At 35.5% G+C, this 15,609-nt stretch overlaps 1 protein-coding gene across 1 annotated transcript in view; it reads left to right on the forward strand.

Annotated features, from left to right (window-relative positions):
• Window positions 1-304: 304 nt before the first annotated feature.
• The window catches only part of LOC149782920 (tonsoku-like protein), an 83,085-nt gene continuing 67,780 nt past the window's right edge, over window positions 305-15,609 (forward strand). Inside the window, exons 1-5 of the mRNA XM_089934476.1 lie at window positions 305-395; window positions 5,691-5,786; window positions 7,337-7,729; window positions 10,068-10,140; window positions 11,002-11,173. Coding sequence (XP_089790602.1) covers window positions 365-395; window positions 5,691-5,786; window positions 7,337-7,729; window positions 10,068-10,140; window positions 11,002-11,173 — 765 coding nt within the window. The 5' untranslated portion in view covers window positions 305-364. The remainder of the gene's footprint in view (window positions 396-5,690; window positions 5,787-7,336; window positions 7,730-10,067; window positions 10,141-11,001; window positions 11,174-15,609) is intronic.

Genomic DNA, 15,609 nt, shown 5'->3' on the forward strand with positions numbered 1-15,609 from the left:
CTAGGGTTATTTATAGTTATATGAAGAGATTAACTGGTACGAAATTACGTGACTGTTTATAGTAAAAGTAAGACTGGTCATAGGCATTCAGCACCGACTATTTCAGTAATGGGTGTCATTTTTTAGATTTTGATTCTACATGTATACCTTTAAGTGGCAAGTGTTGCTGGTTCAGGAAAAAGTAACTCTGTACATTTCTCTTGCATGATGTCAATTAGTCGCTTAACCTGGTTCACCATTATTTTTACAATGTTTGTAGGACAGAAGGTAAAGAGGAAGATCAGTCTTGACGGAAATACCGGGAAAAACAAATAGCCTATTTCGCACATAGTTATTGCAATGATTACATTTGCAAACGTTTTTCATGGATTATTCGGATAAGAAGGAATACGAACGTACGATGTTGATTAAGATCTCTTCAAGAAACATTGAAGCTTTATGCCCTATTTTATTATAGTTAGTTCAGTTCAGCACCGCAAATGATATCCGCATCAGTAAAGATTACAATGCGTGAGACATTAACGGATTATAGATAATATATTAGGCTAACTGATAATTTTCACGTTTGTTGCTGCTTTTCTTGCTAATAACTGTATTGTCCAGGGTAATTATGCCGCAGTCATTTACAGCAATAAATGACCTAAATTATAACAAAAGTGTGACTAGCGAGGACGCATCCAATCATGTTTATAGTAAAAGTAAGACTGGTCATAGGCATTCAGCACCGACTATTTCAGTAATGGGTGTCATTTTTTAGATTTTGATTCTACATGTATACCTTTAAGTGGCAAGTATTCACTTCATTTGGAATCTTATACAACCACATAGCCCGAGTTTCCTCTGACCCTTGCCACCCCATTTTTGATATTTGGACATTTATGTTGGGGTGTACAACCCAACATAAATGTCCAAATATAAAAAATGGGGCGTACACCCCAACATAAATGGCCAAATATCAAATATGGGGTGGCAATGGGTGTACACCCCAACATAAATGTCCAAACATCAACAATGGGTTGGCAAGGGTCAGAGAAAACTTGGACTAACAGTTAAGGTGCATAGCATTCAATAATCAGGACTTAATAGACTTTGGTTAAAGTAAATTAGTGTGAAATTTTAAAAGAACAATTTATATTTAATTTAAAATGAGTAAATGCGCATATATTACCAGTGTGACTTTTACTATAGGTCTTTAAAACTAAAGTGCATTCTTCAGGTTGAGGCTGAATTTTAGCTTGAGTTTGAACATTTAACCAAAAATTACTGAATTCAAAACAGTTGCCAGATAAAACATAAATCAGGTATTTTTTGAGACTGTATTTTGGTTAATTATATAAATCATTCTTTAAAAAGCTGCAAGAATATTCTTGAAATTGATTTGAATGTTCTGTGTGAATATGACAAAAATAGATCAGTCTTACTCAGGTTTGTAATTAGTTATGCATGCCAGAGAGGTGTATTAGTTCATAAACCTTGGGGTTTATGGTAGCAACAAAATATATAGACTGCCATTTTGTGAAAATATTTTCTCAGTTGTGTGTTTCGTAGTTTAACATTGCCTTCAGTCTTGTTTGAAAATGAGATATGACCAACATTCAGACAATTTGTATGCCATAATCTTCAATGCACTCACTCATTTTTAGCTAAATATAGCTGTTTTGCAATAACTCCAAAGTGTTCACTTTGACTTGTGTTCACATAATTCATTACTATTGAGTGTGATCCTATGACTTAAAAGCAGTGTTAGTTAGAATCAATATTGATGTAAATAATTTTATTTATTATACGCTCATTTTTTTCTCCGTTAACTTTACATTATCAGAATCGTTCAGTATTTTACGATATTGCACACCTTCATATTGCACCCACGCGCAGGACATGTGTGCCCAATAGTGTATTAGGAACTACTTTGTAAACAAATCATGTACTCTCATGTAGCAGCCACTTTATGTTTTGGTTGATTAAATTTGTTTCTGAATGAACTAAAGCAGATGTTTTGTGGACTGCCACATACCAGCTGTTTTGCTACATTCTGCATTGACTTTTTTGATACAATGTTTCGGATTTTGGCAATAAACGCCAGATTTCATAAAATTGCTTGGTACCTACAAATAACTTGCCAGTTATAAAGGTATAAACTGTCTCCTTTAGCTGGTAATAAGAATGGCAAAAAATATACTTACAGTTTTACATTCTGAAATTCCTCAAAATGTACATTTTTAGTTCTCCAAATCCAAATTACATGAGCCATGTCATGAGTGCTCAAGCTTGATTACACATTTCAAAATTGTACTGTAATTTCGACTATATCAGTATATTCCAAGTGCAGTTACATCCTCCTTACTGCACTCAAAATGAAAATAACACATTAAATTCAATAGTCTTTTTGATAATTGCAATTGAAACACTTCATATTTTTTCCACATTATGATTTCAAATAGTCAGTGACAGATCAAACACACTTGCAGATGTAAACATGCCTCTCCCACGCTGCTTCAGTCCAGTGTATTTCATGTACAATTTGCACAGATGAATCCAGTCCATAATCACGAAATTTCGTAGAATCGACAAAAATACCAAAATCTATTCATTCCAGATGAAATGGAAAACTTGTTGCAGTGCACAGTCATACACAATATGACTCCAAATTTCAATTTTAAGTAGACAAAAACGCCATTTTCTTTTGAAACTTATGTCTAGCGCACGACAAGTTCAAGTTTAAATGGGCGGAGTATTGTGCGCATTAATAATGTTGTTGTGTAATGATGAATCTGTGCTTGTCTATTTAGTTTGGAATACGGCATACATTCATTTACGTTGTTTTTTGTAGTGTATTTTGTTTATATAATTAAGCCTTAGGTAGAATAAGAAAATGAGCATATAATAAAAAGGTTACTGCATTTGTATGGAAAAATATGAACTCGTTTTGTCGGATGGATATACTGCACTCCCAAGGTGGTACAGTATTCCATCCAAAAAACTTGTTCATATTTTCCTATAGAAATGCAGTTACCTATAATTACTGAGCAGTTTTAAATCAGAGGGAAAGAGATAATTTTCACTTCAATCTCGTATGCCATGTCCCAAAAATTTATAAATAAGCATAGTAACACCATTTATATGAGAAGTTACTGTCATATGCACTGTCACTCAGTGAATTTTCACCCGAGTGTATCAAAATGTAGCTAAAAGTACTGGATTTCAAAATCTTTTGTATTGACTAGCAAAGCAATACCACTTGTAACGAACAAGTTCAGTTTTTTATACAGGACAGACCTTTCGTGTGCCACTTGTAAACAAATGTATGCACCATTTGGTTTTCATCAAGCTGTTTTTAATTTTTACTTAATATGTGTTGATGATATGTTTTGTCTGATGAATAGCCAGTATATTTACCAGAGACACACAATGGTTCCCATAACCTCTTTGTACTGTATCAAATGGACTCCTCCAAAACTCCAGGACCAACATGGCGGATTCATGTACACAGACCACTCCTTGTCAGCATGTATCGAATGAGTGGTGTAGCTCTGTATGTAGATATAATTTGTGTTCAAAATCATTTATGCATATAATGGATTCAGTAATTTTAGTTACATTTTGAGATGCTTATGTGAAAACTCATTGATTTACAGATGTGGTTATTATTTGCGCTGCTGAGCTGAAAAAATTATACAAGATAATTACACTATTGGAAGGTAGTGGTGACCTGAGGCTGTGTTGATATATCACCCATAAGTTAAAATATACTTTGTTTATTTCATAGTGGACGTATTGGACCCATAACCCAGAAGGCTGCAGGAACCAGGTCCTTAGTCTGCTAGGCTGTAGGTCCAGTACTAATCTACCAAGCACTTAGCCTGGCAGGCTGCATGTCCACTTGCAAAATTTGATATATATAACACCTTTATATGTCTATGTTATCATTTAAAAGAATCTTTGTGATATTAATATAAAGTATGCAAAGGATAGGAGCAAGCTTCAGTCCAGATTTTACCGACCAGTATTACTAACTGATATATTGTGTGCATGTACTGTTATATATGTGTGACGGAAATATTGCATCACATTATGAAAAATTGTTTCTTAAGGGCAAATGCACATTCTTTGCCTGTGCAAAAGCCACAGTATACTGGGAATTTTTTTAACATCATTAGTGAGGTTAACATAATAGCACTAGCTCAAAAGAAGTTATTTTAAGGCCATATTTTTTTATTTATATATATCAGGAAATGTGGGTGCTAAAAGTTGAAATTTAAACAAAAAACCTAAGGAAATAAATAAAATAAGCATTACTGGGAGCAGCATTTAAACCAAAGAAAGTCACTAAAATGTATAACCTTAAGGTGATTTGCCACATACTGCTAAATAAAATAACACAAAGCATATTTAAAGTAAGGCCCTGACCGTGTCACAGCCTGTTGAATTCTTTGAAAGCAGGGATTGACATATGTTCCAGACTATGGTGGGTGTCAGCTGTATCTTATAGTTTTTATAATTGATATTGTTTGCAAATTTTGGTATCTGAGATTTTACTTGCAGCTTTCAATGTGACTGGATTTGATTATCCACAAGGAGTTTGACACCATCCTCATAGGATATTTTTAATGTTCTTCTGTGGTGAAATTAAAAAATTGTCCACGTTTGTATGAAGTACAATGGCTTGGGATTTCTGGGGTTTGGTTTGCATACCATTGTGTAAGTCTCTTGTAATTACTTTGTAGGACTAATCTGAGATTATTTAGATTTATATGTTACAGTCAGAGGTTTACATATCAATATCTGTTAGCAGTAAGCCTAACATGCAATTTGGGGAAAGGATGAGTTTTTAATCAGTTTCATTAAACTGCATCATTTCGGTTATTGTACACCATGTACACTTGTAAAAAATTTGGTAACTGTTACAGGTGATGTACATTACCACTACAGCTCACGTCATGAGGGGTGCTGTGCCACTTGAGCTATGCTTGGCATTGTATTAGAATTCATTTCTAAATTTATAATGAAGCCATATTGAATATCCATCACTAAGAAGAGTTTCAACCTTGCATCTCATATGATGAGTTTGTAAATAGCTGTTCTAGACCATAAAGTTGATAATTAAGTTGTTCTCTGCCATTTTAAGACCACTCCGGTGGCCTAGTGGTTAGAGCGTCCGCCTCGGATGCGGGAGGTTGTGGGTTCGATCCCCAGCCGAGTCATACCAAAGACTTACAAAAATGGTACTAACAGCTGCCTTGCTTGGCGCTCAGCATTAAGAGGTTAGTGTTAGGACTGGTTGGCCTGGTGTCAGGATAATGTGACTTCGGTGGGACATCATGCTACATGTCTGCTGTCTGCGGCATGATGACCCAGTGCTAGAAATCACTATAAACTGTCACACTGGAGACATTGTAGCGATATGACTGAATTTTTTTTAAAGCTACGTTATAAATCCAAATCACACACACACACTCTGCCATTTTATAGTCCATCCTGCCTTTGAAGAAGTTGCACATAGCATATCCATGTTGGTCTGTCCAAATATCGATCCATATCCTAGATAAAAATTAATGTTGAAATTATTTACTAAGCTTTGATTCTTTAGAAATGAAAGAACATAAATCATGTCATCATAAAAATAGCTTCTTTAGATAAATTTATTTTAAGTGTTAGATAATCTTCAGAGAGTTTTTAATTGTCTTTTCCAGGTCTTCTTAAAGAGAAAAGGAAAGCAGAAAAAAAGGAAAATTTCAGAGAGCTTGCCTTGATCTGTAACTGTCTTGGTGAACTTCTAGCAAAATATGGTATTTGGTTCTGGTTTCTAAAATATCAATTTTGTAAACTGTTTTAGGTACTGATAATTGGTCTCATTGCTGTCGTAATTTTTTTCGAATCACAGTGCTTGATATTAAATGTACATGTATGTATTAACATAATTTTTCCAAACAGAGAAAGACAATGCATTTTTGTGACATGTAGGTTGGTTAAAGAATTTCTCGAGCAGTGGCCTTGTTTAGCATGAGAAACACCAATATATTTAATTTTCTTGTGTAACAGAAAAGGGTTGCACTCAGGAAGTTCAATTCTAGATCAGACTCCCAACTTAAGTCATTACTAGTCATTTGACTTATATATTTTTAATTCTACCAGTTCTCTTAAATATTTAATGCCAGACTTTCATAAGTTTGATTTGTTACTGAATTATGGATTTATGTATGTTTTGTAAAGAGATTTGTGTCAAACACCATTTTTCATTAGTTTATTATTTTTCTGCTGTACTGCAGGTTTAAGGCATCCATCTTTTCATCTATTGATATCATTTGAAGCTTCATCACTTCATATGACTGTCCATCTTTTGAGGTCATCCAGATGCATGATTCATGGTTTCCCTCTTGGTCACTATTTTTGCAACCTTGAAAATATGTTATGCTAGCAGACATTAGCAACTTCAAGACAAAACTCTGCTGATAAATTTTCCATTGCCTGATATGTTATTTTTATTGAAATCTGTTGTCATCTGAAAATTTGTATCAACAATGGTTAATTTTGGCCAACACCAATGTAGGCACATCTCCATATATTTATTATGATCTGATTTATTATTCCTGGTACTGTAAATCATATTCTTTTCATGGCATCATTCACGGTTTTCATGCTTATTATACAACATTTCAAAGACCCAATGAACAAATCATACCCTTATGAAAACAAAGGATAGGACCACTTACCAAACCCTTGAATTCAAGTACCAAAGAATATGTAATTTCTTACAAAACCACAAAAATGGATCCACACAAAATAAATGAATTTCTGGTAGTTTCTGATTTATTCCGTTGCAAGAACTGATTTTGTGACATTTGTCTGCTCCATTCAATCAAAACTCCTTGAGCAATTCAAACTTCTTTTTATATACTATTAATTTAATATAACATAAGAACTGTAATAAATATAATATCTTCAGTTAAAGAACTATGTTTAATAGATATTTGCATTGATGAAAATAGATTGTATTTTTCAAATACATGTTTTTATCATAAATCTCATATTAGTATGAACGAAAACTATCTATATAGGAACAAATCAGTTACAGTACATTTTCCTCACTTGGAAAATCTGTGAAGGAAATGTTTAATGTGAAGTGAAACTAGCACTATGCACTGTTAAATGCAAGCTATATTACTTTAATTTATCCCCCATAAGGGGAGATAATCCATGAATTTTGAAGACATGAACTTGTCTTTTTAAAGGTGCTAAAGTGCCCTTTAACACTGAATGTTTGAAACTCACCATCTTTAATGCATGGAAATAGGGAAGTAGAGATATTTTAAATCTTCAACACAATTCTTCATTTCAGAGAAATGGGAGGAGGCAATCTCGGAACATGAAACTGAGCGAGGCCTAAGTGAAGCATTAAATGATCCCATAGGGACAGCTGTAGCCTGCCGGAAACTTGGGGAATGCTACTGTTCACTACAGGAATTTGTTAAAGCCCTTGAGCTGCAGAATCAACATCTTACATTGGCCAAATCATGCAACAATGCTGTGGAAGAGCAGAGGGCACTTGCTACCATTGGAAGAACTTATTTCATTCAGTATGAGTCTTGCAGAACTTCCAAAGAAAGGGAACTGGCACTTAGAAAAGCCAAGGAAGCCTTCTTGAAAAGTTTAGAGGTCTGTGAACAGTTGAAGGGCACAATTGCAGAAACAGATTACCAAGAGATGAGGGGCCGTTTGTTTTTGAACCTAGGTTTGTATATTTACAGTTTGCAGAAATGATTCACAATTAAGTATAGGTATATTCTGCTGACCAACCAGTCCAGTTATACAAATGAGTGCTATTTGGTTTCCATTGTCAGGTATCTATTATCTCAAACTGGCGGGCCTGCAGACTGGACTGAATATTCCATAGTGAACCGGCATTACCAATGAAGACATCCAACCAAACTTATGTACTGACTCCCTTTTGATCTTGATTTCTGTTAGGGTATAAAATTGACAGAAAGAGACACAAGTTTTCCTTTATCTTTCAGTGCAGTCTACTATCCTTGTTAAGGAACGTACATGAGAAGTGGAAGTTTTCACCATAGAATTTGCAGTGGCAGTTCTCAACAACGACAGGTCATATGGTCCAATTTTTGCAGGCAGGCAGGGAGGAGAGAGTAAAATATAGTTTCTCCCACCCCACGCCTTCTGTCAGTCATTGATACACTGTCACCCATTCCCTCTGGTAACCCATGAGGGGCCATTCTACAACCTTCTTATCTGATTTGGACCAACCTTTCTCACAAACTGATGGGTGATCCAAACATATCAGATAGTCTCTGAATTTTGATATCCAAACCCCTCCTCTTTCATCATCCCACCTTCATGATGAACTTGCAAGTGATCCCATGAAGTGGGATGTAATTACGCTAGAAATTTGAGTTTTTATTTGTGTTGTTTGGTAGGGTTGGGGAGAGGTGCTCCCAGTATATTATTTAAATTACCATAGAAGTCCCACCCCGGGCTTGATTTTGTAGGGAGTGAAATTAGTGATAGAGAGAGGTAAGGCTCTGAGACCCCAGTCAGCAATGCCAACAGTTAAATTATTGAGAACACAAAAGGTGACATTCAAAAGAATAACAATTTAATACAATTCAATATTAAAATGATAATAATTTCCCAATCACTCTTCTTCCTCTTGACCAAGTGATAGCCTATTGCATACTTTGATTTATAGTGTGAGATTGCTTTTCCACCTGTCTTTGTTTTCTACTCATCTGTATCTCTCCTATCCTGCCAATTTCTCCTCTCCTTCCAACTTCTCTCCTAACTCCTTCTGCTAGACTGCTCCTTCTCCAATTCCTCCTCCTCGACTCCTTTTCCTCCTCCCCCGTGACTCTACTCTCCGACTAGCCTTCTATTCACAATCGACTTCTCTGCTAGTCTCTTTCCCGTCTCTCTCCTAGAGACTCGGAACTAAACTACACCAGAAGTCTGTCCCCTAAAAGCATACATGCCAGCCATTATGCATTTGGGATAATCATGCTTTTTTTTCACCAAATTATGCGTAACTGTATTCAGATTACGCCTTTTTGGTATATCCCCCTCCAAAAAAATTAATAATTTGTTTTCTCATTTTTATTAACATCCCATTAATCCCACAGATCATATTCTAGAAAAGACAGATTTTGTGTAACTACGACATAAGAAAACGCTTGTCCGAAGACTTGCATGCAGTTTCCTAACAGTATTATGTTCTATTTATAGCAGTTGCCCTATTTCAAGAAACATCGTAATAAAAGCACAGTATCAACTACTTATCATACAGACATCAATAAATTGCGCCACATCAGTATATATATTCTTAATTTCATTATACTGACTTGCATGCCCAGTCCGCTTTCTCTAGCTTCCATTGCCTGAAATGACCTCATTAAGGAGAGAACTGAATCTCAATCGTGGTAACTGCACAGACAGTCACCACTCCCCATTCATGAAAGCATGGCCTTCAACCCAAACATGGCTTTCCAGCTTTTGCTGGATTTGCCTGGGAAACATTTGATGGTGAGACGATGATCAAGTGCAGAATCCCACAGTAATCTTCCTCGTGTGTGTATAAATAGTCTCATATTCTGCTCAGCTAACTTTCGGAGAAGTTCATCCTTTTAGTAGAGAAATCATACACCTACTGAGTGATACAGGTAGAGGTAGGATGCTTATCATTTCCTCCTCTTACCTATTCTCCTAATGTATTATGATCAGGTAATGTATTTGACAGAGAAAGCAAACTTGTAGTGAATTATGTTTCTCTGATAATACTTACCTGATCACATTCAAAATAATGCCTCCCACCCTGCTCCGCAGTGCATGTATCCTTGAAGGTTTTGCCCCGAAAAAAACTGGCATATCTGGATTTAATGATGGCCACCTAGTGGGTAGAAGTGGGGGTTAATATGTAAGAGTTGCTTCTCTTTGTGTATACAATATAGAGACTTCAAGATGATTTTTGTCTTTAGAGGGGGAGCTGGATTCAGAGGTAGCAAAAATACATTAAAGTTATCAAAAAGGTTTTATTATGTAACCATTTTGTCTTTATCATGCAGGTCTTGTGAGTGATGAACAAGGTGACATGGATCAATGCACAGAGTATATGCAGAAAGCTGTCACAATCACACAGTAAGTAAATGTTAAACATGGGAAATATTAAATGTTAAACATGGGGAATATTAATTTAGTGTAAGAAAAATACAGACTTGTGTATATCGCTTTAATTGTCTTTATTTACTCCCACATTAAATCTGTATTTATTGGGTGTTGGATGAGGGGGCTGTTTTAAATATAACTATTGTCAAGTCTTTTCCCTCTTAAATGAGAGCAATGCTGACAGTATTTATGACTGTACTTATTACTTTTGTGACCATACTTATTGCTTTTATGATGGGACCTGTTGCTTTTGTGACAGTACTTATTACATTTTGAATGATCTTTGAATGTATTTTTTTTCTTCTTCAGGTGAATGAGTATTTTTGTTGTTGTTGGTATTAGAACACTTTTAAAACATAACTGGCTATATTGTGGTGAGGAAATGGGAGCTAAGTGCATTTCCCAAAAGAAACGCCAAGGCAGCCAGCATGGGCTGGCCTGGGAGTGTGTGTGTCAAACCTACCACCCTTGGATCTCTAGTCCAGTGTTCTACCAACTCAGCTACCATGGTATACTAGATAAATAAAACCATGTCAAAGTTCAGTTCATTTTACAGTTAATATATGACTGTTATTAAATAAATTTAAGATAAAAGATATAAAATAAGATTTGCAAACTTCAAACCAAAGTGACTCTGAACTTTGGAAGATGTCCTGAACAGGTGGCAAGATGTTTAAAATTAGTGGGGAAACAATACATGAAAAATATGATTTTAGGAAGAACATCTGACATAAATACTAAACAGAAAATTCAAGCAGCTGGCAGATTTTAATTATAATGAATAATGGATTTAGCAATTCTTTTTAAGCACTGACAATATATCTCACTTTTCAGCAATCACAAACTGTACAGTGATGTGATACGCTGCCAGTTCTCTCTGGCTGTAATCTACAGTAGAATGAGGAAACATACACAGGCACTTCGGTCCCTGGAGGAGGCAAGTAAATGTGCTCAGATTCTGAAAGATAAGCACACAGAGGCTGAAGTCTACCTCAGCAAGGCTTTGGTGAGTATACAGTGAAACATTTCTTAGTGGACACTTACATATCGAGGACACCAGCTCATGAAGTATAAAATTAAATAATTTACAAACCAAGATAATTTATAAAAGTTTTGAGGTTAATTATCTGTTTCACCTCATATAATGGGATATATATCCACCAAGAACAAAATTGTCCAGTTCCTTGAATATCCTTGTTGGACATTTTAACTGCAGATGTATACTCTGCTTTGTTGCATATCATATGCATCTTACAATAATTTGTGCCAAATATTTCAACCAAAGTTGGTATTAATAAATAAAATTCCTAATTTCTAAAGTATCTGTTACTCTATGTTTTAAAACTTTACTGATTCCTCTTTTTCTTATGAAACATTTCTGTGTATTCTGTAAGGTTTAGCAACAAAAAAAATTTATAACTAGTCATTGACCCAAATATTTAGGCCTTCCAGTTTTCAGGAATTTATTTTTTCAGAATTTGTAATTATTTTCCATAATACAAGAAATTCTGGAAAGCAAGTATACTTTTTAAAAGTGAAATTTTTTTTAGAAGGTTTGGGTTTTAAACTAAGTATTTTTTTTACCTGTATTCAAAAACAAGTGATTGAATACACAGATGTTAGGCCAAGAATCTATTGATGACCTATATTATCATGTGGAACAGCTGAAGGTTTTGTCAGTGGACAGTGTTGCGATTTTATGGTCTTAAACTTAGTAACAGAAAGAAAGCTAAACCAAAAAGTTTTGTAGAATTCAACAAAAGTTATTTGCCTCGAATGCAAAGCAAAACTTTCAAAGGAACCTACAGTATTGCCAATTACATCTCAAATAATCCTAAAAGTTCTATAAGAAGTCCAAGAATGTAGAATATTCAAAATGAATTCCAAGTCTTGAATGTGCTGATATACCAGTAGACATGAAAGTAGCTGATGTACCAATGGACTTTAAAGTAGTTAATGTACCAATAGTCTGGATATATCTCAGCAATATAATCCAGAATGTCTTTGAATGAATTCACAATTATCCCAAAGTTGTATTTTAGTCCAAAATGTCAGTGAGCACTTTGTAATTCCAATGAATAAGTTAAAGAAATGATTCCTTTCAAATTAGAACTGAAAACAATAGTAAATGATTCCAGACTGATATTAAAATAGGAATGAAGGCTTTGTTGACAAAATCTCATTTATATACATCTCCACTTGACCTATGCTGCAATAGCATTTTTCAATCATCTTAATGAAAACTTACAGCAAACTGTAAACAAGTTTACTTCCAGAATTTTCTACTGTCATAATCAAGGTTAGGTTTTGAAATCAAATTCAAGTAAACCACCTGTTCATAACTTTAAAACAAGACAAAAAAACAGGTACACATTAAAACATTATCCTCAGTCATGGACAAAGGTCAGGCACAGAATACAGATACAGTATACATAACAGCAGCAATAAACACATCTGGCATGATCCACAAATTGTGATTATTTATAGTGTGATACACCTGAGGACTTGATGTTTACAATTCACATTTCATTTTTAATAAAGTGGATTTGTTTTATGTAAAATGTTTAAACTGTATGCAGGCAAATATCTTTGTTTTTTCCTTTTCCAGAAAACTAACCTGGGTTGACATTTATTTGTGATAAATAGTCAACATCTCCAACATATGAGTTCCACAAGTTTTTGTCGTCTGTTTTATTCAGTAACAAATCATCCTGTGATAACCTCATATTGAATGTTTTGGTCTGTCTTCATACCAATAGTAATAATAATAATGTGGACTTTGTATAGCGCCTAATCTTTAGAAGCTCTAAGCGCTTTACAACATTAGATAACCCCTATAACATAAAAAAACATATATAATGATATGATTAAAAAAACAAACACCATGAAATTAGAAAACATAAAAAACATGCTGAAAATATTTAAGGTAGGAAACATTATTAGGTCTTTAGTAGCATTACCATTGATGGTATTTCATAATTAAAATTTCTAAACCGGTCCAGGTGATTAGGCTATGGCATAGAGTTGAATTTCAAGATGGGTTTGAGCACTTTTAATGAACAAAGTGGATTATTTGTAAGACTTTAAGAGGTATGATAATTTAAATAGATATATGTATAGCCTAATTTCAGCAATACACTTTGTTGTCAAAGAGGGTCTTTAAATTAGGAAATTTTGATATCAGAAATCACTCCGATCAGCAGTTTGTATACATTATTATAATAACAGTCATGATCAGTGCTACTGATGATTGAGACTTGTTGGGCTTTACTCATTTGATTTTGTTAATACAAGTAGTATCATTTAAGGCAGGTACAATTCATTTTAATAGCAGTCATACAATACCTGCCATTATTGCATATATCTTTTGCTGATGCTAGGCCCTAGTTCAAGGACATTATTCCCTCTTCCAATTAGTAATTGAAGTCTAGAATATGAACATGATCCCAGTCTGGTACCTTATAGTCAACTTACGACAATAGGAATATCATCCTTTTTTTTCTTAGGCTGTGCATTTATACATGTGTCTTAGCACTCAGCACTTCATCATTTAGGTCATCATTTTATATTTATACTATACTGTCAATCATTTTGTATGTGTTATATTCATTTTTTTCCCATGAATCTTTTTTTGTTCGTATTTTTATATATTCTTTTCAGCCTCTAGTAATGGTTCAAGATGTTGGCAAATGTTGGCATTAGATTGCAGTGTGACAACTCACAAGATGAGTCATAATGCACAGCATGTGTGCACAGAGTTGCTCCATTTTGTTGTTTGTGGTCTCATAAGTTTTGGGACTTGGCTGAAAGTCACTGGACTTGTACAGACAGGGAGAAGGGTTCTGACTCTTTCTCTTTGTCTCTGGAGATCACCTTAGGTTATGGCACCTAAGGGAAGACACCTGTTTTAATGAGGGAGGTGTCCAGAGTTAGCAAGTTGCCTGCTTCAGCTAAGGAGGGAATTTTATGAGGGAGAGATCCTCTGCACTTTTAGTTATAGGGAAGTTGCCAGCCCCAAATAGCATGCCCTGCCTTCCCAATGCAAGGTTGGGGAAAGGGATCAGGTTGATACCCTACCTTTCTGATATTGCCATTCAATCCCTATGGAACTTGGGGATTTCCACCACCTGGTGGTGAGTTGGACATGGCTCATTTTCCAGTTGTGCCACCAGCAAGGACTTTGCCTTGGCACCATGGATCAGTGGAATGGGCATTCCATAGACCTTTGCTGCCTTCTCTGGCCTCATTTTCAGGGAAGGGGACAGGGACTGACACTTGCCTCAGATAGCACCAAGAGGGAATCACCATTTCTGTTCTCCATTGAGAGAGGATCAATGGGCTAGCCTCATCTCCTTCATTGAGCAGATATGGGATGATGAACTAATGCTTTTCATGGTGTTTTTGGTAGGAGAGATTTCTGGCTGAAGTTCTCATTGAAACCTCACTCCATCCTTGACATATCCTCTCATTTAGAGCCCAAGGAAGTAGTCCTGTGGGGTCTGTGGTCTGGGGAAGAAGTTTCCCTTCACATCAACAATGTAGAAATGCAGGCTGATTTTCAGGCACTTAAAGGGAGTATCAACTGCATAAGGCATTGCTGTTTACTACAGACAGTATGTCTTTTGTAACATACCTCAGACACCATGGATGATTCTTCTTTCTGCTTTGAAGTTTGGAACCTCCTCTGTTAGACAGTTTCAGTGGATATTACTATTAGAGTCTGCAACATTTCAGACAAGAGTGATGTTCTGCCAGTCAAACTATCCAGACAGAGGTGAGTATTCCTCATGGGATGATTTCTACACCAGTCACTAACATCAAATTTTTCATCAGTGTGTGAAATCCAGTGGTAGACTTGTGTTTCTTCAGTGCCAGACCAGAGGCTATGTGTATTAAACTCCATCTGTCTTATGTGGGATTGACCCTATGCCCACACCTTCCAATCTTTCAGTATAATCCCTCAGGTTCTTGACAGTCAGGACTTCCAAAATCATGGCTCATCTTGATCTCATCAACTTGTTGGTAGATGATCTCAGAGAATTACCACTGAGAAGGAAACTACTGTCACAGCACAGCTGGTCTCTCCTGCACACTGCTTCTTAAATATTTCACCTTCACACCTGGCTCATATCAACCAGTCAGTATGCCACGACCAGTTTTTGAGCATAGTTACCATCCATATCATTCAGACTTGAAGTCAGTGGACCACCAAGGTTTACAATGCCAAGTGAAGAATTTGATATAAATGGTGCAGTCGAAAATGTGTTGATCTATTTTGCCTCATTTAACAGCAGTTACAGGTTTTCTTCTTTTCTCTTCTTGGGTAAGACCACACCTCTCAGAACTTACCAGGCACATTGAGCTCCATATACCAGACTCACTTGTTGATGTTAAGGTGGAATTTCTTGTGTGTGCTTTGGTTGCTATCTAAATCTCATTATG

This window comes from Sinohyriopsis cumingii, chromosome 15 (genome assembly GCF_028554795.1).
Source record: "Sinohyriopsis cumingii isolate HCF-2022 chromosome 15, ASM2855479v2, whole genome shotgun sequence".
Lineage (NCBI taxonomy): Eukaryota > Metazoa > Mollusca > Bivalvia > Unionida > Unionidae > Sinohyriopsis > Sinohyriopsis cumingii.